This window comes from Colletotrichum acutatum (assembly GCF_030867785.1).
Source record: "Colletotrichum acutatum strain CBS 112980 chromosome Unknown BDZ83scaffold_43, whole genome shotgun sequence".
Taxonomy (NCBI): Eukaryota; Fungi; Ascomycota; class Sordariomycetes; order Glomerellales; family Glomerellaceae; genus Colletotrichum; species Colletotrichum acutatum.
Genome location: NW_026849037.1, coordinates 143002 through 162079, shown reverse-complemented (window position 1 = coordinate 162079; position 19078 = coordinate 143002). Strand labels below are relative to the sequence as shown.

The 19078-nt window shown below is 54.5% G+C and overlaps 6 protein-coding genes across 6 annotated transcripts; 2 read left to right on the top strand and 4 right to left on the bottom strand.

The window, feature by feature from the left end:
• Positions 1–75: 75 nt before the first annotated feature.
• Positions 76–1774, bottom strand: BDZ83DRAFT_620293 (short-chain dehydrogenase). The gene is made up of 3 exons (XM_060508188.1): positions 1359–1774; positions 729–1301; positions 76–677 (listed from the first exon to the last, which is right to left on the bottom strand). Exons 1-3 carry the CDS (start codon positions 1447–1449, stop codon positions 460–462), a joined length of 882 nt encoding a protein of 293 aa, XP_060365324.1. The 5' UTR covers positions 1450–1774; the 3' UTR covers positions 76–459.
• A 99-nt stretch (positions 1775–1873) lies between these two features.
• On the top strand, positions 1874–3582 carry BDZ83DRAFT_620290 (Bud-site selection protein). The gene is made up of 2 exons (XM_060508187.1): positions 1874–2084; positions 2149–3582. The coding sequence occupies exons 1-2, from the start codon at positions 1896–1898 to the stop codon at positions 3511–3513; spliced, it is 1554 nt and encodes a 517-aa protein (XP_060365323.1). The 5' UTR covers positions 1874–1895; the 3' UTR covers positions 3514–3582.
• Positions 3575–4973, bottom strand: BDZ83DRAFT_620289 (uncharacterized protein). The gene has a single exon (XM_060508186.1). The coding sequence runs from the start codon at positions 4958–4960 to the stop codon at positions 3806–3808; it is 1155 nt and encodes a 384-aa protein (XP_060365322.1). The 5' UTR covers positions 4961–4973; the 3' UTR covers positions 3575–3805.
• On the bottom strand, positions 4921–5566 carry BDZ83DRAFT_620288 (uncharacterized protein). Its single transcript, XM_060508185.1, has 3 exons — positions 5255–5566; positions 5047–5193; positions 4921–4968 (listed from the first exon to the last, which is right to left on the bottom strand). Exons 1-2 carry the CDS (start codon positions 5522–5524, stop codon positions 5134–5136), a joined length of 330 nt encoding a protein of 109 aa, XP_060365321.1. The 5' UTR covers positions 5525–5566; the 3' UTR covers positions 4921–4968; positions 5047–5133.
• A 2037-nt stretch (positions 5567–7603) lies between these two features.
• Positions 7604–9086, bottom strand: BDZ83DRAFT_620286 (mitochondrial carrier domain-containing protein). Its single transcript, XM_060508184.1, has 5 exons — positions 9064–9086; positions 8897–8907; positions 8807–8836; positions 8665–8748; positions 7604–8605 (listed from the first exon to the last, which is right to left on the bottom strand). Coding segments are annotated over exons 2-5 (825 nt in total). The 5' UTR covers positions 8899–8907; positions 9064–9086; the 3' UTR covers positions 7604–7896.
• Positions 9087–11349: 2263 nt separating this feature from the next.
• Positions 11350–16652, top strand: BDZ83DRAFT_309187 (BTB/POZ domain-containing protein). Its single transcript, XM_060502300.1, has 2 exons — positions 11350–15901; positions 16278–16652. Exons 1-2 carry the CDS (start codon positions 11453–11455, stop codon positions 16338–16340), a joined length of 4512 nt encoding a protein of 1503 aa, XP_060365319.1. The 5' UTR covers positions 11350–11452; the 3' UTR covers positions 16341–16652.
• The last annotated feature ends 2426 nt before the right edge of the window (positions 16653–19078 follow it).

Below are 19078 nucleotides of genomic sequence, written 5' to 3'. Positions count from 1 at the left end.
CTAAGCCACTTGCATGAGCCGGACAGGGCAGGGAAGAGAATGTGGGGGAGGGATGCTGAGCTTCTTTTCCGACTTCTCTGCGCTTTCTCCTCCCCTCCTCCTCTCCTTAGCTACTGGGCTCTGGAGTGTGACGACGCTAGCCGGCGTATTTCCGGAACTGGGTCCAGGTGAGACAAGTCCCACTTAATCTCTCACCGAAATTCACCGCGCCATGGGTCCTTGTTGTCAGGGTTGAGCTCGGTAACGTATTTCATACTAAGGTGCTGATGATCTACTTTTCTATGGCGTATGTACCTTCTCATTTTTATTCAATACACATACTAGCGGCTCGAAGCTGCGCCTTGTGGTAAGTATCAAGTTGAAACTTACAGCAGCGCCGCTCTAATTGCAGCACCGACAACCAGCGTCTCTCGACGGGTCTCAGATCACTCATAGCCGCGCGTGGATACCATAGAACACCTAAGCATGCCATGTGGTAGGGAAGTTTCCAAGTCTACCTCCGTCCACGGTTATCACCGCGCCGTTGCAATATGCACCAGCTCTCGAAGCAAGGTACAACATGACGCCTGCCATGTCTTGCGAATCGCCCATTCTTTGAAGAGGCACCATCTCCTTGGGGACACTGCCGTCCTCGGCGTAAAGTTTGGCAATTGGGGCCGACATTTCGCTCGGGAACACTTGATGAGGGTCAGTGTGGATCTGAATATTACGGTCGCAAGAAGACTCACATCCAGGAGCAATACAGTTGGCTCTGATGTTCCAACGGGGCAGGTTACTTGACAATTGTTTGATTACCAGCGTCGCAGCCGCCTTGGACTGGCCGTACGCCCAGCCACCGGGAGCAATCTTGTTAAAGGCGGCAATGGAGCTCGTCGAGACGACCTGGGAGCTTTGCGATAGGTTTCCCTTCTTGTTACCAAGGTCTAGCAGCTTCACGAAAGCCATCGCGGTGTACCATACGGATGTGACGTTGATGTCAAAGACTCGTGTGTAGTCCGCCGTGTCATGGGCAAGGTGCTGCTCGGCCCATTCCTCAGCTGTCATCTCGGGCGTGGGCGCCTTGACCTGGGGTCCTCCGACACCAGCATTGCATACGAGAAGGTTGACAAAGCCGGCTTCCTTCTCGATGGCTGCGGTTGCCTCCTTGAGGCTGTTCTTGTCACTTACATCGCAGACCAGAGGGATGATGCTGGGTCCCACAGATGCAGCGGCTTCTTCTAGGACCTCTTTGCGCCGGCCGAGGATGTAGACTTTTTCAGCACCATTGGCTGCCAAGGCCTTTGCCATCATGAGACCGATTCCTGGGAATTATTTAGCAATTTCACGGTAGCTATGAAGCTATCGCCCAAATGACTCACCTGAGCCACCACCAGTGATAACGGCAACCATGCCCTTGACACCAAAGAGGTTGCCAGCCCCGAGAGCAGCGAGGTCATCATTGGTGGCCATTATCGAAATTACAAAGTGCAGAGATTTGAACTTTCGTTCTAGTTTTGAGTAACTTCGTGGGAATAGCTACTTATATGAAGCTGTCAAGCAAGACTCATTTGTAATAGCACAGGTCCACGGGCTATCTGTGACGGCGGGGTGCTTCGAATGCCCCTCCAAGAGCCCAGGGAACGTCATCCATGATCGCTGGAGGAGCAGCTGTGACCAATGAAACTCGCCAAAAACGGCAGCTATCATCTATGACCAATCGCATTGTACAGAACTCGGCTCCGTAGTGGGCTATTCTCTCGGCGAGCGTTCCGCCTTATCGATTAGACCTCCATCGCTGAACCACATTTTTTTTCTGTCAGTGGTCCAGCTTCGAGGTTTGACGATTGCCCGCGCATAATAATCTTACACCCGCGATAGAGCATACGCACTATTTGAACTCGAACATAACCACCAATATGGTCAAACGAAAGAGGTCGCGGGAGGATGATCTCGAGGCGAAGCTCGCCGACTACAAGAAGGAGATTTTCCGGGCCATCAAAGGCGCAAAGGGACTCGAGCGTCAACGGTATAGCAAACGCTTGCGCGATGACAAGGCGTTGCCAGACAAGGTCAAGCGGTTGGAGAGGGAGATCTTGGTATTAAAGGTGAAAGATTTCGCCCCTTCAATTTTAAGTTTGCGCCGCTGACAATTGCTCTCCTCCCTTACAGTCCCTCGACCTACAGCAAACCGCCGACGCACACCTCCACTCCTCGCTACTCAAAATCAAGCAGATCGCCGAAAGTCCTAAGCTCCCCGAAGAGATCAAGCAGGGCGTGCCCAAGCCGGATTTATCGGAGGAGGAGAAGGCGGCGCTGCACAACGTCACCAGTGGCCTATTTAATCGCCCGCATGTGCGGGAGGCTGTTGACAAGGCGGTACGGGGCGTGTGCCTGATCCTCAACGTGCCTATACCAGACAAGAAGAGCAAGAAGGGCAAGAGGGATTCTGCCGCGACTTCTGAGAGCAAGAAGCAAGAAAACAAGGAGGAGGACGACGAACCTAGGGAGTCGAAGAAGGCGAAGCTGGTGGATGCAAAGGATGTATCCGCGAAACCAAAGGCCGAGTCCAAATCAAAGGAGGCAGAGGTAGAAGCAGAGGAGGAGGAACCGAACCCGTTTGACGAAATGGACGACGAGATCCCGACGGATAGCGATGCCTCAGACGGCGGCAAGAATGCAGACGTAGCCGACACGGAGGAGGAGGAGGTTGATTCAGACGAGGAAGAAGAGGAAAAGGCCTTGTCCAAGATGGAAGCCATGCTCGGCGGCTCCGACTCGGAAGAAGACAGCCCCGACGAGGATCTCAAGGCCAGGTACAAGGCTTTACTGGGTGAAGTCGCCGACGAAGGGGACACGGCCGACGACGAGAGCAACAGCGACGACGAAGACGAGGACTCTGACGAAGAGATGGCGGACCTAGACGACGACGCTGAAGACAGCGGCAACGACTCGGACCGCCAACGCCGCATCAACGCCGCCAACGTCTCCCTCTCCCCGGAACCGGAACCGAGCAGCAGCAAAGAGAAGAAAGTCAAGCGCGCCAAGAAACCTACAGGCCGGCCCGGCGAGACGACCTTTTTACCCTCGCTCATGGGCGGATACATTTCAAACTCCGAGTCCGAGGCCTCGGACCTCGACCTCGCGCCACCCAAGAAGCGGCTCGGCCAGAAGCAGCGCCAGGCCATCTGGGAGAAGAAGTACGGCGCGTCGGCGAACCACGTCAAGAAGCAGGCCAACGGGCAGAGAGGGGCGGGCGGCGCGCGGGATAGCGGGTGGGATATGAGGAAGGGTGCTGTCGGTGCCGACGAGGACGGCGGGGCGAGGAAGCCTTGGAAGAAGGGTGTTTCGAACCCATTGGGCGGCGGCGGCGGCAAGGGTAGGGATCGCGGCGGTAGAGGGGAGGAGAAGAAGAAGCCGAGAGTGCCGCTCAAGAAAGACGATGAGGGGATTTTGCATCCTAGTTGGGAGGCGAGGAAGAAGGCTAAGGAGGCGCAGACTACGGCTGCGTTCACGGGTACAAAGATCACTTTCTAGGTCACGATGTCAAGCGAGATATCAGTGGAAAATTCAAGTCAACTTTTGAAAGAAATCATTCGCTGTCTGCCTATGTGGCTAGTTACTGGTATGCAAGTGAGATAGCCATCTCCTGTGCCCCTTGATTCGACCAAAAGCAAAACGCATATAAGCTCCCAAATTCGTCGGGCTCAGCACCGCAAGTGCTGCAAATCGCTTGAAATTTGTTAGAAAAAAAAACGCCGCAAGATATTAACCAACCGCAAAACCTGTAAGAAATCAATTAGTGAGATTCAGGACCGATCCTGGCGAGTCAATGTCTTCGTCTTTTGTTGAAAGGACAGTCATCTACGCTTCCAACGCTTGCCAGACGCTCAAGTCTAGGGTGAGAGGGCTCCTGCTGTATGATAGGGGGAAGGTATCCCCAGGGCCCTTCAATACCGGTGCGGCGCGAGGAGGTGGCCATGGAAGAGCTTGGGAAACTGGTGTTGTAGTAGTTGGTATCGTCATCATCTGTCGTCAGATCGATGGCGCTTCGAATATCCACCTCGCCGTGTCCTCTCTTGCGTGACGTATCCGTCAGCACGGTGGATTCACGGTGTGGTCGATAGTGGGACATTGACGGCGACGAGCCGCCGACGAAGAGGCCGTTTCCGCTGCCGTGGGATCTCTCGCTTCCGGCTGAAGACACGCGGCCAATCGACATTGCGTCGGATTGCTCGCGCTTAACGCGGTTGAAATTGTCTTCTTGTTGAAGGCGCCATAGGCGTAAATTCATCTTTGGTGGCTCTGTGCTGTCCAAGTCGATCGGGTTGCTGGCACTTGATCCTGCCAGTGATATTTCGTCGTCATAGTCGTGCGCGACGCTGTCTTCCGTAAGCGTAGAAGTGGTCAACTCGGTTTCCGCTCGAGCGTGGCGGATGGGTGCTTTCGGGGTAGCTTCGCTAGAAGCCTCGGATTCGGTTCCGCTAAGGTCCCTATCGGGCGTTGTGTTCCTAGCTCGGGCGACCTTCTTCCCCTTCCCAGGACGTGGGCCCTTCGATTGATTGATAGAATCTGACTGTTCCGACTCATCCCTCGAAGCTGCTTTTCCTGTTCCTCTGTTGGCTCGTGATTCCCCTCGAGATGTCACCGTAGCACGCTGCTGGGCCGGGTCCTGGCTTTCAGCGTCTGCCATCTCAATATCACCGTCTTCATCCCTTTCCGCAACTGGCGGCGACACATACACTGCGTCAAAGGCTTGACTACTGTGATAGAGGCCCTTGATCGCCTCAACGTCCTCTTGAGAAGCCTCGTACCGTGGAAGAACCGGAATCAAATTGGCCAACTTTGCGGCTTCTGCCTTATCGTCAGTCTTTGGCATAGCCGTCACATTCTCGATATCCATGAAGAATGACCAGTCACGAATTGGATGGCGGCCACCTTCCTGGCGGGATATGTTGTAGTCGTAAAACTGGATGAGCTCCATCCCACGAAGTGCGTGAAGAAAATGCAGCCCCTGGAGATTTCGCAGGGATCTCGTCATGCGGAAGTTGGGTTGACCAGCCGTGACAGACGCCATCCAGTCGGCATAGGCCTTGGGCTCGTGACGGCGACTCGTGTACTGCGGGCCACTCTCGTCGATATGTATAATGAGAGTTCTCAGGCGAGGCAGCTGGCAGAGCCAAGAAACGTCCCATGTCCTTTTGGAGACATATTTGAGTACGCCCTTTCTGCCTTCTTTGACAGGCCTGTGAGTGAGATACTGACTGCCAACCCATAGCAATTCAATATGCTGGATTCTTTCTCTTCTTGCTTCTCCGATGCCAGTGCAGAAACGGCCAAATTCTCCCAGGCTCGAGAAGGCGAAGGTGTTCAAACCGTAGAAAGCGTGGAGTCCAAAGTAGTACCAACGCTTGCAGACTGTGAGCAGAGCGAGTCGAGTGTTCGGTTTCATACCGTATGTGATATTGCAAGATGTTCCGGAAAGGTGGAAGCGACGAGGGAGACCACTTTTTTTGGCGTCTGTCTGCGTGGGTTGCTCAGGAGGCATGAATCCATCGAGACGAGTGATGCAGTGAACAAGCTTGCTTTCTTCAACGAAGACGAATTTGATGATGTTGGCCTGTACTTTGGCAGGCAGTCGATCAAAAGGAAAATCCTTGAGATAGGGGTCCGCATGTGGTTGCTGGTCCTCTGAGCTTTGGACTTCCTCGGGGTGCTCATCGTCCTGCACGAAGAGTCTCTCAGGCCCGTCACGGCTCTCTTCAGACTCACTGTCCTGACTGACCAAATTAGTATAGAGGCCTTCGAGCGCATCAGCTTGGAGTTCTTTGTTCGTTGGGCCCCTGAGTCGCAAGTTAGGATGAACATTGCCAGTTTTCGTGCTCATATTCTCCTCCTTGCAGCACAGCTTGTAAATGTCAGTATAGGGCAGTGCTTTTCGGTGGGCGGGGTTCGTAAGGTATAGGCCAAGCTCCTTGTGCCATGTCGGCTCGTGTCTGTTTTGGCTGTTTCGCTTTTTCTCTAACCTGGCTATATCCGCTCTCAAAGTGTGGTTGTCTAGACTGAGTTCATGGATCTTGCTCTCAAGTCTTTTGATCTGTTCATCGTAGATGCCGATGCCCTGCTGGAGCTCCGATCGGCAAGCGTCGCTGCAGCCAAGACTACTGAGATTGATGGGCAGTGGCAAAGACAGCTCCTCATCGTTGTCACCAAGAGGGTCAGGCTCACCGTCGAGCTCTTCATCGTCTTCATCGTCTTCATCGTCTTCATCGTCTTCATCGTCTTCTTCCTCTTCTTCCTCTTCTTTATCTTCTTCGTCTTCGTCGCCGATTTCCTCAGTGTTCTCGTCTTCACCTTGTATAGTACCCACTCGCTCATCAGACTCTATGATCTCTTCCCGATCAAGCTCCACTTCATCTTCGGAAGTCACTTCGTCGTCCTCGGACTCGACTTCGTCGTCACCTGGGTCATAGTGATGCAGTGGCTCATCTGTCTCATTGGAACTCAAGACAATAAGTCCATTTCGATCTAGCTCTTCTTCTTGACTCAGTACCCGCAGGATGTAGGAGCTGGTGCCTGTGTGAGCTGTAGGGCTACTGTATCTCTCGGCGACAGCGGCTTGAGAAGGGGATCCCGCCTGAGATGAGACATGCAGGTCCTGAAAAGACGACTCAACTTCGGAGATCCTTGGAGAAGAACTGTCGATATTGTGATTGTCGGAGACGGCAGCGGTGATTGCTAGTGGTTGGACGACGACCGAGCTTTGGCTGAGATATGCTCCTGAAGCCAGAGGAGGCGAAGGAGCTGGAGGAGAAGGGGTGGGAAGGCCTCCTGGCGTTGCGCGGGCCGTCGAGATGGCTCGTGATATGGATCGCGAGTGACCTTCCATCGTGATTGTCAGCGATCCGTTGAGAGTGGTCAAGTTGAGATCGCCTTTGAGTGGCTGGCAAGCATATGTGTCGAGGGCCACAACAACGAGGTAAGTTCGAGCTAAGCTCAGCTATGCGGAGGGTAAGAGATACTGTGTGATGTGAGAAGTAGAACTGTCAAGGTTATGATAAGTGAGAAGCAAAGACGCCAAGGCTCAGAGAGGAGTTGAAGTAGTCCTCGTAAGATAAGGCAAGAGTGATGTGCCTGACCACGGAAGGTGCCACGGTCTGCGGGAAAAAAAAGACGTATGTTTTGACCGAGGCTGTATGAGACTGTTCCCGGAGTAGTCGTCATTCGTGTGCAAAGTATGCAGCCAAAAGTTGATTGATCGGAGAGTGAGCGTAGATTGAAAGCTGACCAGGCGGTTGAGGTGTCATGCAATGGAATGACCGGGCTCGAGGTATCGGAAGTCAGAAGCGAGATATCAGTTCCGAGCCAGAAAGACTGTTGAAGATGTGTTGATGAGAAGTTGCGTCTGGACAGACAAGTCTGAGGTTGTATGGATGTGTAGCAGGGAGAAGAGACAAGCTCATGCGTACGCGGCAGCCAAATCGTATAAATAGCAGTAACGCGGAGAAGCGAGGAAGCCTCACTAAGTCGTACCTTCTTGAACAGGGAGAGGAAAGTGCGGGTTGGCTCGAGGTATCCTGGAAATGAACTGTATATTGGGTCAGAATGTGAGAGAAAAGAGTGAATTCAAGGCCCAATTCAGTCTTCAACAACGCAAAGCTCGCGGCAGGCGATAGCAATGCCAGTCAAGGTATCTGGTCACACAAAGTTAGATGTCACTTTGGCGGGCAACGTATCTTGCCATTCGCAAGAGCCACGGAATAGAAAAGGTGAAGCCTAAAGATTTGAAAATGATTGCATTGCTGAGCGCCAGAATCCAAAAAGCCCCGGTGTTGGTATCTGCCTGTACAAGATGTACAATCCTCCGGTTGTCTCTCTCTTTCTCTAAAAATTTTACTCTGTTCCATTCCAGGTGCGGATTTAAGCGTTGGTCTTGAGGGTGCGGAAGAAATCCATGACGCCGGTGAAGACGACGAGAAGGATACCGCCTCCGGGACCGAGACGGAGTACCTTGGGCAGGAAACCCTTGTACAGCGCGCTGAAACCCTCCTCCTTGGCGACTGTGGCAACGGCGGGCCAAGCCCAGTTGTACTTGGGGGTCTGTCTGGGGACCTTGGGGCTGTTCTGGATGCGGGACTTGACGACGTCCATGGGGGTGTTGAGGATAGTACCGACGGTACCACCAATGGCACCGGAGATCAGGTCGTTGGTGACCTGGCCGGCCTTGTTCTCGGCCTTGGGGAGGAGTTCGCGGACCTGGAAAATGCAGCCAAAGTAACCGGCGTTCCAGACAATGTGGCGCCACATGGTGCTCTCGAGGCCATTGTACATGGCCAGGACACCCTCGGCGGCAACGGTCTTGCGGATGACGTCGAGCATGCCACTGTACTTGCCGGCAGAGGCCTTATCCTGTAGTCTAATCTTGACAAGCTCGAAGGGGACGACGACGAAGGCCTCGGTGGCACCGGCGCTGGCTCCGGTCAAGATGGAGAGAGACTGGTTCATCTTGGCGGCGCCAAACAGGTTGCGGTAGATCTTTCCCCACTCGTCGTTGGCGGCGAACTTGGTAGCACGCTTGGGAGCCTCCATGAGAATGGGAGCGGTGATACCGCGGTAGAGTGTCGCAAAGCTGCGGTTTGTAAGCTTGGTGAATACACTTGCGGAGGCTGAAGGAGTGGGTTGGCATACCCCTCGTTGCGGACAATCTTGCGGAAGCAGTCAACCATGCCATTGTAGTGGTCGGCACCTACGCCCTTGCCGGTTTGGAGTTGCCTAGACGTTCGGGTCAGTCGGGGTTTGCGCGAGTGGCTGGCGATCGCGCAGAGCTTACACTCGTGTCTTGACGACGTCCAAAGGGTACCTATTGCGCGGGTTAGCATGGTGGCCACGTGAGCGTGTCGCAACAGGATTCTTGACTTACATGACCAGAATCTAGAGTTACAGAAAGCGTAAGCATATCTCGTCAGTTCATCACCGTATGGCATCGTTGTGTACTGACCTCCGAGACACCGGCAATGGCGCCTGGATGCAGTGGTCAGTATTTCGGGTCCGATATCGCGACGGTGGGGGGGATTTCGGGCAACGAACCTGCGGCGAACTGGTACTGGAAAGGGAGGGGCTTGTCGGTCGACATCTTGACGGTAGACAGCTAATAAGACAGTGGTTAGCTAGGAGAGGAGGGTAATGGCGAATGCAATTGGGAACTCACCGAGGAGCAAAATCAATCGGGCGGGTTGAGGTGCGTAGGTGGGAGGGTTTGAGGAGGCGCTGGGAAACTGGAGTGAATTGAATGGAGCGGAAAATCGAACGAGGTACGGAGTCTTAGCTTTAGCGGGAACTGGGCTCTTATCGCCAGGACCCCCGGGCGGAGGTCCCTTATCGGTCTCTTTTTTTTGTGTGCAGCTCGCACTGAAAGTCTGAAGCAGCCAGTTTCCAAGTTACCGAGCGGCGCCGGACTCCACCGGGGACGGGCTCTTGCAGCACCTTGCTCATCGTCCCTGACACTTGCGAAGCCCCTGATTGGTGCGCTCTCCTGGGACCAGCGGGATTACGTATTGGCATCTCGCTTTGGTAGCATGGCGGCACTGCGGCAGCGTGGGCAGGTGGCTTTTTGGGATGTTCCGGGGACCTGGGGGGGATCTTTCTTTACCCCAGGGCCCGGGCCACCTCATCTTCATTTTGGGCAGCGCGGCAGCTGTGTCACCCATGCCGAGATGCATCTGCCACTGTGACGGTGAGACAGATTTCGTGTGCCGTCTATTACCGAGATTCGGGCGACACTTCCGACTCAAATGCGACGGTCTTCACATACATTGATTTCACCACCTTACTCTTCACTACCAGTCGTGTCAGGCATCGTCGGTTCGACACTAGCATTGGAGACCATCGTCAACACCAGACACAAGAGTCCATCAACGCACCAAATTGCCTGCTCACATAGGTATACCGAACAAGACGCTCCTGTTTGGGGTGTTGTATCTGAAAAAGGCAAGTCATGGCGATGAGAATGGGTGCTTTCGCCGGATAAGACTCTCCATCTAAGGTATTCAAAAACTCAAGGTACACATAGATGACCGGCATAGGTTGCCAATAATTAAAGGTAAGATCTTTATGCCTTCCTTAACTAGGCACTTCGGTATCTTCCTCAATGGCACTACAAGAAAGCAGATGGCATTCGGTAATATGCAAGCCTGCCGAATGAGGCACTATTGAGCGGCACCCAGTGTGGCAGCCCGAATGCGATCCCGGCGTCTCGAGGGCAGAGAGGCCGCAGGCGGGGTGCAGCATCTGGCGGGGGATAGCTCCCCACCTAATAACGGCCTTAGATAAGCACGTAACGTGCATCTGTAAGATGGGACTTGCACTTCTTTCATTGTTTCGTTTCCACCACTGGTGCGAGCTGGGGCAAATATCCGCGGGTTTGTTTCAACGCTTTGCTCGAGTGAAGACTGGATCTATGGACATAAATAGCGAAAATAAATCGAAGAATTTTGTGAGCATACTCAACCTTTCTCGAGAGACGCAGATACGCATACCTATGTGTACCTAGGGACTAGGTAAGGTACCTTGGACTTGTATGATATGATCAGGTACCTTGGATAGTGACATAGATCCAGGGTGTTTGGCAAAACACCTTGAGTGTTGCACACTAGGTACCTAATGAACTAAGGTACTTTACGAATGGAATGCAACTAGGCTGTAGAGTATTTACCATGCCATTGCCAGGACTTGGGTTCTCGAGGATAACATGCTTACTGGAGCAGACAGATTCCCTATGCCTTGGTCGACATGCCAGGACCAGCATGCCTCAACCCCCCAGAAGTGCACCGCTGCCCGCTGGCCACCCCACCTGGAGCGACAAACTGGAAGCTTGTCTGGCCTGCAACCAGAGCACAAGCTCCCAGCTTCGAGTCCGATTGGCTGCGCCATAACGCACCAAGGTGCCTGTCACCCACGCTGCATCCCCCCCGTGGAGCCGGGAATTCGCGGCGCGGCGGGCTCTGACGCGCACAACTGGCGACTTGAGGTGAATACCTTCAATTTCCATCGCCAACCCCACCCCCGATTCACATCTCTTCGCCAGCAACGACCCTCCTACAACCGTCGTCCTCATCTCATCTTCCGTCCATTTCGATCTTTCTAGGAATCAACACCAAAACTCGCAGGCCCGTGACACCGTTCATCAAACCAGATACCCTCGCCGCTCGACTACTACTACGCTATCGTATCGAAGAGTCACGAGCTCAACGACCAAGTGGCAACTTCGATAAACCCCTCCGTCGCTCAACTCTAGGGCTTTGTGACCTCACAACACCCCCCGCGCACCATTCGGCCGTCTTCGAACCGTATCGATTCAATACCCACGATTCCGCTCTTCTCGCGCTCGGAATCGCACCTTTAAACAAGCCGTGATCCCAGAGACTCACAGCGAGGTGCTATCCAAGTGCTGGAAGGGTCCCTTGCTTACCATCTGCCCATGAGTCACCTACTTTGGAAATATTACTGGGAAAACGATGTCGACAGGTTTCGGCGTCTACTGGTCCCGGCCGGCCACACGGCGCAAACTGCGACAAGGAGCCCGGGTATAGGTGCTGGACCGCTTGGGGGCAGTCCCGGACAATACGGAACTTCTCCCCGGAACGTTAAACAACGCAAATCCTCCGCCGTCGGTTTCGGTCCTGCTGGATCAAAAAATCCCAACAATAGTCTCGGAAAGGCTGAGATCAACAGCCGTGATCATGTTGGCCTCACAGTACTGCTCCGCGCTGCTTCCTCGACAGATTCGGCCGCCATTCTTTTCGTCCAGGCCCTGCTCGACCACCCCTCGATCGATCTATATGTGCAAGACCCCGAGAGTGGCTGGAACGCGCTCCACCGAGCGCTCTACTGTGGAAACATCGCTATTGCTCGTCTGCTGCTTGAACGAGAGCGCAAGATCCTCACAGAGCAGACCCTCGGAGTCTCGGTCGCCAAGGTTGGGCAGTTGATCAAGACTAAAGACCGCGAGGGCAACAGTCCTTTTGATCTCTACAACTCAACCATTGCTGTTCGAGCACTGGGAGACTCTGGAGACCCCGACGACTCCGACATCGACTCGGATACAGACAGTGCCTCAGATGGAGGCCAGGCATTGTTGAGATCAGTCGCTGCACTTGATGGCGCAGCAGAGGGCGAGGAAATCTTTGTTTTTGGAAGCAACCGCAACATCTCACTTGGTGTGGGTGACGAAGACGACAGGCAGTATCCCGAAAGGATCAATCTGAAGCGGCCGGATCAACTCATCCGCAGATTCTACCAAGAGTACCTGGAGAAGACCAAAGCTGTGTCTCATGGTGCCAGCCTGCCGGAGGAAGATGTGGACTTGGAAGAGATTCCAGCCCTCATCCGCAATCGGCCTCTGCGGATTCACGATGCTGTTCTCTCAAAGTTGCATACCGCCATCTTGACAACTGACCCGGTTTCGAACTTGTACATCTGCGGTGTTGGCCGAGGCGGGCGACTTGGGCTAGGCGACGAAAATACTCAATACCGCTTCGTGCCGGTACAAGGCGGTCTCGCCGACAAGAAGGTGGTGCAAGTTGCACTTGGCCAGAACCACACTCTGGCTGTCACAGATGCTGGCGAGCTATGGACCTGGGGCTCCAACAGCAACTCCCAGCTGGGATATGGCTTGCCGCCGCCAGCCAGACAAGACGAAGAACCGATGAGCACCACCCCACGACAAGTGTTTGGGACACTCAAGAAGGAGGTAATTCTGGGCATCGCAGCATCGGCCGTGCATTCAGTCGCCCATACCTCTTCGTCACTGTTTTGCTGGGGTAAAAACCTCGGCCAGCTGGCGCTGATGGATGCGGATTCGAGATCCTTGGAAGTCCAACAAACTCCCCGAAAAGTCGCAGCTTCGCTCTTCTCTTCTCCCATCGCCGCAGTCTCCGCCGTAGATAAAGCGACCACCGTCCTGCTGGCCGACAGCACCGTCTGCGTCTTTACAAGCTACGGTTATAATTTTGTCAAGTTTCCTTCCCCTGACATCTTTGTAAATCACCAGTTCACCACATCAATGTCGACAAGGTACAGTACAGCACGGAATCAGGTCAGCCGCATTACATCCGGCGGCGAAACGATTGCGGCTGTCACTACGAGGGGCGATCTCTTCACTATGGCACTGATCCACAAGTCGGATGCGACTACGACGGCAACTTCCACGACAAATCCAGCCAAGATCAAGGGTGCCGTCACGACACCGCAATGCGTGTGGAATGCTCGGAAGGATGGTGTCAAGTCCGTCAGTGTTGGTGAACACGGCGCTGTGATCATCTGCACAGAGTCCGGAGCCGTTTGGCGTCGTATCAAGCGCGCTAAAGCGAAGGATGCTGCCACCCCGGGGTCAGCAGACATCAAGAGAAAGGATTTCAAGTTCCAGCGTGTGCCGAGCGTCACCAATGCTGTTGCTGTGCGGAGCTCCACGTTTGGTGCATTCGCGGCAATTCGCAAGGATTGTGATGTCATGAAGGAACAAATCAGCATCAACGAGCAGTCGCTCTGGGAGGACTTTGCCTCCCTATTTGCAATACGAGAGTTTAAGGCATCGACGCCCAATCCCGGCGACAAGGACACGATCGGTTTCTGGAAAGCCGAGGAATTGAAGTATCGGATAGGGGAGCTGCCGTACGAACTCCTCAAGTCCGGGGATCTGGAGGGTGACTTACGACAATTTCTCCTGATGTACCCGGACTCGGACGTTGACATGGAGCTCCGCACCTCGTCATGTCCAGATGTCAAGATTCCGGTGCACTCATGGATCTTGACAGCCCGAAGCTCTGTTCTGCGAAGTTTGCTCAGCGACTATCGCAATGGTGGTGAGGGGGCGATCCCGCAAGTGCTAAGTCTCGAAGAGGGAGATGGAAGGACGATAATCACCCTCGAATCGGTTGACCTGCTGTCTTTGGTGAACTTGGCCGTCTATCTTTATGATGACACCGTCGTCCCGGCATGGAATCACACTCGCCAAGCACCCGCTCTAGCCCACAGGTACCGCCAGGTTCGGAATGAGCTGATGAAGCTTGCGACGAAGCTTGACATGATGAAGCTGGAGTCGGCTGTCCGTCTGCAGACGACTGCGGAAAAATCACTGGACAGGGACTTTGCCAAAGCCATTCAGGATCTCAGGTACTTTGAAGACGCGGATGCTCTCGTTGAGCTCGACGGCGAAGAGGTACCGGTTCACAGCCAGTTGCTGCGCCAGCGATGCGAGTTCTTCGAAGGCCTGTTCCATGGGCGAGCCGGCGGCATGTGGCTTGCTGGCCGTCGCGATGAACTAGACGAGGAAGAACTTGTCCGGGTGGATCTGAGTCATTGTGATCCTGAGGCGTTCCAATATGTCTTGCGGTACCTCTACGCAGACGTTGGAACGGAACTCTTCAACCAGACCACATCAGCCAATATTGACGATTTCTCTGACCTGGTAATGGGCGTCATGAGCATTGCGAATGAACTCATGCTAGACCGGTTGTCCCAGATCTGCCAATACATCATCGCACGTTTCGCCAATGCTCGAAACATCGCTTTGCTGCTCAACGAGATCAGCGCATGCTCCGTCACGGAGTTCAAGGACGCCGGGTTAGAGTACATCTGTCTGCAAATGGAGGCTGTGCTGGAAAACCACTTCTTGGATGACTTGGAGGAGGATCTTCTAGAGGAGTTGGATAACGTTGTTCGAGAAAACCAGCTAGCTCGCTATCCTTTCGCCAGAAGTGGACGGGCCGAGCTGCTCTTATTTGAGAAGGACCCTGATCTGGCTCTCGATATTGACGAGGAACGCCGTCGGAGAGTGCGCGAGATGGCTTTCCGGACTACGCAACGAGACGACGAAAAGAAGATTTCATCATCCTTCAAGACCAAATTCGGCAGTCTTGAAGACTTGTCCGGCGTTACCTCTCCCAGTTTGGACAAATCTCGGCGCAAGTCCAAGACTGGCCGCAACGAGCCGTTCAGTCCCAGCCTCAGACCCAAGGAATCCCATGCCGATTTGATGTTCAACATGGATGACGAGGGACCTTCCGCTCTAGGTAGCCCTACAGTATCACCCACGCAAAGGCCTGCTGAGGCAAAGAGCCAGTCCGAATTGGACCGGATTCCGTCGTTGTCTAGTCCCTGGAAAGACACCAAGGTTCAGGCAGGCTCGCCGCAATATCCAGTGCAAAGCCCCCCGATGGGTACATCCACCAACCTCGGCATGAGCCCTTCGCCGACAGGCTCACATGGGCCGACTGCCCTAAGATCTGGCAGCCCGTGGGCAGCAGCGGCATTCCCAACCCAGAAGATGGACCTGCGTCGGGTTCTGACGGAGACGCCCACCAAGTCTGCCTTATCCGCCGGCATTGCCGCGCAAAAGAGCAAGGAGGCGTCGCCCAAGCCCGCGCAGCCCAAGGTATCGCAAAAGGAGCGGAAGAAGCAACAGCTAGCACAAGCCGCCGCTCAGGCGGCTCTCGAGGCTGAGGTCTCGCAGCCGAAAGCGGCCTGGGACAAGGAGGCAGCTGGCAACAAACCTGCCCCCTGGAAGCCTGTGACGAGCGGGCCCAAGACGTCGTTGAAAGATACACTGGCCAAGGGCTTGGCTAAACCGGTATCGCCACCAGTGGATAGCCCAACTTCAAAGCCGCTGCTCTCAGTCGAGAGTTCAGCGAGATCTTCACCGCGGAGGGCAGCTTCGCCGGACACGCGGTTCCCGGGCCAATCCCGCGTTAGCAGTTCCTCCCCCGCTGTGGCCAGCGCCTCGACAAGTCAACCTGCGTCGTCGAAGCCGCTGGTGCCGCACTCCAAATCTTACATCACGCCCGCGAACAAGGCCGAACCTATCCTGGGGTTGAGCATGGCAGACATTATCGGCCAGCAGAAGCGCGAGCAAGAGATTGTCAAGGAAGCCGTGGCGAAGAGGTCGATGCAGGAGATCCAGCAGGAGCAGGAGTTCCAGGAGTGGTGGGACCAGGAGACGCGGCGGGTGCAGGAGGAAGAGGCAAGGCGGGAGACCAAAGATAAGGCGGCGAGGGAGGGCAGGGTGCAGAAGGACGGCGGCGGCGGAGGCGGCAGCAGCAACAGCAAACGAGGGCGTCGAGGCCGGGGCGTCGCCAAGGGTAAAGCAACCGGTGGCGCTCCTCCGAGCCAAGAACACGGCGCTGCCGCCGCCGCCAGCAACGCCGGTAACGTCGATGCCGGAGGGGTAGCACCGAACAAGGCGCCCGGTGGCCCGGCGAATAAATCCCGAGGACGTGGTCACCGTAACCGGGGGAGAGGTGGGAAAGCATCGGCATCCGCAGCGGCATCTACATCGTGATCTCTGCTTCTTGTCCAAACTGATTTTCTAGGCGTTCTAAGGTGTTACAGAGCCCGAAAAAACCTCGAGGCATGGCTTTTACACATTTGGGAAACACGGGAATTTGGGTTTCTATTTTACACGAGCATTGGCAGACACCAACTTTGTATAGACGAAATGAGAAGACGGAGGGAAAGAGAGAGGGAGACACAGAGGCACAGAGGCACACACAAGAGAAAAAGAAAGAGACTTCTTCACTCCTACATGCTACATCCACTACCGCCCACCGCTTCCAGAATTTTTGAAAAACTTGCACGATTCAGGTTCTTATTGACCGTTGAGCGCTAGGAGAATTGGCTTGGTAACGGACTTGTCCTTTTGCTGGATGGAAAGTGATACCATGTGACCGGTGGGGAGGGAAGAAACGTTGCCAAGAACGGTTTACTCTGGACTACCTACTAGGTAAGGTACCTAGGTAAGAAGCAGAAGGCCCTCCCTCCGCATCGGTGATTTTACCACGATGCCGTGCCCGCTTTCTACTCCGATATACAGGTCTCACAGAGCGAATCCGTACGCAAATGTAAAAAGGGGGGCGCACGAGTGGTACTGTCGGGAGATGGGTCCGATCTGCAGACGCCGGTTCGGATGCAGCGTGCCACTGTACCAGAACCAAAAGTCACCATGAGTTGCGTGGTGTGCGATGCGTCGTGGTGCGCGGTTGACTTGCCTTACGTTGGACGGGTGCGGGGGAGAAGGAGGAGGAGGAGGAGTGGGCCCCAGGCCGCAGCAAGGTCTTATCGTTATCTGCAGATATCACGAGTCGGGTGGCAGTGGCACTGATAATGGCAATGGCAACCAACCTGAAGCACCAAAGGCGATGGTGGTGATGCTGATAAGGGGGCTGGCTGCCAGGCTGGCTGATGGATGTGCAGGTTGCTAGTTCATTGGCGATCGGTGCGATGACTCGTTTGCCCGGGGAAAGGTTGCTTGCTGCTTGGCTGCTCGATTTGGGATTGCCGCACATGCCGCCAGGGGTGGGATCACGACAACATTGACAGGCAACGAAGCGGCAAGCCAGATGGAGTAGGTCGTTCGGGATTTGCCTTGCCACGCTTGCCTACCTTAGTAAATGGGCGAGAGGTCGATTTCTCGGACGATGCCATTTATAGGAGCTGTTGGAGGCTGGATCCGGCGCGTTACAAAGCTGCCGCCCGTCGAGAGACGACGATAAGAGAGGCGGGTACTCTGTCAGTGCCAGCCTGTAGTGTAAAACAGGATTGGGGGTTCCCAAAGAAAAGAAAGGAAGACGAGCTGGGCGCTACGGTGACGGGAGAAGGATTCCCGGGATCAACCGAGGACCGGGCGAGTCGAGTGCCTAGGTACTGTTAGTGTCGACAATCGGCGTACAAGCCTGCGTAATTTGGACCCTGCCATCTATCCGCCTTTTCAAAGTTATCTTTGCCCATCCTGGACTCGAGCGAAGGAAACGTTGACGACCTTGTTGACCTCGACGTTCACTTGATGGGCACAAGGGGTTAGTTGGGTTCTCAGCCGCAGAGGCACACCGGGAAGGGGGGAAGGCTGGCTGCTAACACAAACAGTGCCTTGACAGTCGCAGACAAGGGATATGGTGATAAATCGAAGTGATGATGGCGCTTGGATGACCTGGCCTGGATGCCAGCTGTCAGCGGGCACCAGTATGTACTCGGGTCCAAACCCAATTCTTCGCATTGCAGGGACTGTTGTAAAGCCTGCGGTACAAGTCAACAAATCACCAAACAGACACCGCTGCGGCCCTGAAGCAAGGCAGAGAAGAGCAGAGAGACAAGCGGGACTGGGAACAGAAAATCAATGAGGCACAAGTCGGCGGAGGCAAGGCAAGAGTGAAAGTGGAAGTGACTTAGCAGAGCCGCCCGCCACCCCTTACCTACCCCGTCATTTCTGCCCCAGAACCCAGCGGTCATGCATGGGGTGGAGTTGAGGCCATTCTAAGGTCCGGGCTTGGTACGGAGTAGGGTCGCGGCGGTGGCTATTCCCCATCCAGGACCTTTTTGCATATTAATTAGAGGCGGCGACCCGGAGGACTTCCAGGACTTAGTCGTCAAGATGTGAGAGCCACTCCCGGTGGATTTGATTGCCTGGCCTCTCCGTATCGGGGCAAGTGTCTATATGAGTGCGAGGTGCAGTCCCGGGGCGCGCCCCATACATGATACATGCAGCTGGCGATGGCTTGCTCAAGTTGGCGAGTGGTAGCCTAGAGGCAGAAGAAGTTGAGCCTCGAAGTCTAGGTTGGGGTTGGTTGACTGTCGACCGTTGGGGTTGGAGTTTGGAGTCAGAGATGGAATCATATCGATTTGAGGATGATGATGGTGACTCTGACTCGGAAGGCAATCCGTGCCACCCCCTTAGCCTCTTTCTTTTTCGTTTTCCTTTCTTCTTTTCTGCATTTTTGGATCTTCTTTGTTGACATTTCTTGATACAGTACCTACGTTGATACAATCTGGTTAGCTGGGGGTATAGTCAATCGAGCTCAGGGAAGCAACACAAAGACTCTTGGTGATTGAACGAGGAGCATGCAGGAAGTATTTCAGGAGAGAAAAGTGGAAGAATGGGAGTCTTCACCCCACGACCGCTGTTACACAATGGAATGGAAAGGCCGGTGCTATGCATCTTGACGAACGGTGCAAGTGCAACCAGGAAGCAACCTGAAGAGAAGCAAAGCACGAGCAAGGCATGGTTAGGTACTTTGGCCATGTACTGGAGAACATCAGGGTGCTTGTATGTCACCAT

Coding starts and splice junctions, on each gene's coding strand:
- BDZ83DRAFT_620293 (XM_060508188.1), bottom strand. CDS start 1,449: ATGGCCACCAATGATGACCTCGCTGCTCTCGGGGCTGGCAACCTCTTT. Junction 1,302..1,358: donor TATCACTGGTGGTGGCTCAG/GTGAGTCATTTG, acceptor AATAATTCCCAG/GAATCGGTCTCATGATGGCA. Junction 678..728: donor CAACTGTATTGCTCCTGGAT/GTGAGTCTTCTT, acceptor ACCCTCATCAAG/TGTTCCCGAGCGAAATGTCG.
- BDZ83DRAFT_620290 (XM_060508187.1), top strand. CDS start 1,896: ATGGTCAAACGAAAGAGGTCGCGGGAGGATGATCTCGAGGCGAAGCTC. Junction 2,085..2,148: donor GGGAGATCTTGGTATTAAAG/GTGAAAGATTTC, acceptor CCTCCCTTACAG/TCCCTCGACCTACAGCAAAC.
- BDZ83DRAFT_620289 (XM_060508186.1), bottom strand. CDS start 4,960: ATGGAGCTCATCCAGTTTTACGACTACAACATATCCCGCCAGGAAGGT.
- BDZ83DRAFT_620288 (XM_060508185.1), bottom strand. CDS start 5,524: ATGCCTCCTGAGCAACCCACGCAGACAGACGCCAAAAAAAGTGGTCTC. Junction 5,194..5,254: donor GAATCCAGCATATTGAATTG/CTATGGGTTGGC, acceptor GAAAGGGCGTAC/TCAAATATGTCTCCAAAAGG.
- BDZ83DRAFT_620286 (XM_060508184.1), bottom strand. Junction 8,749..8,806: donor GACGTCGTCAAGACACGAGT/GTAAGCTCTGCG, acceptor CCGAACGTCTAG/GCAACTCCAAACCGGCAAGG. Junction 8,606..8,664: donor AAGATTGTCCGCAACGAGGG/GTATGCCAACCC, acceptor TACAAACCGCAG/CTTTGCGACACTCTACCGCG.
- BDZ83DRAFT_309187 (XM_060502300.1), top strand. CDS start 11,453: ATGAGTCACCTACTTTGGAAATATTACTGGGAAAACGATGTCGACAGG. Junction 15,902..16,277: donor AAGAGATTGTCAAGGAAGCC/GTGGCGAAGAGG, acceptor GAGGTGGGAAAG/CATCGGCATCCGCAGCGGCA.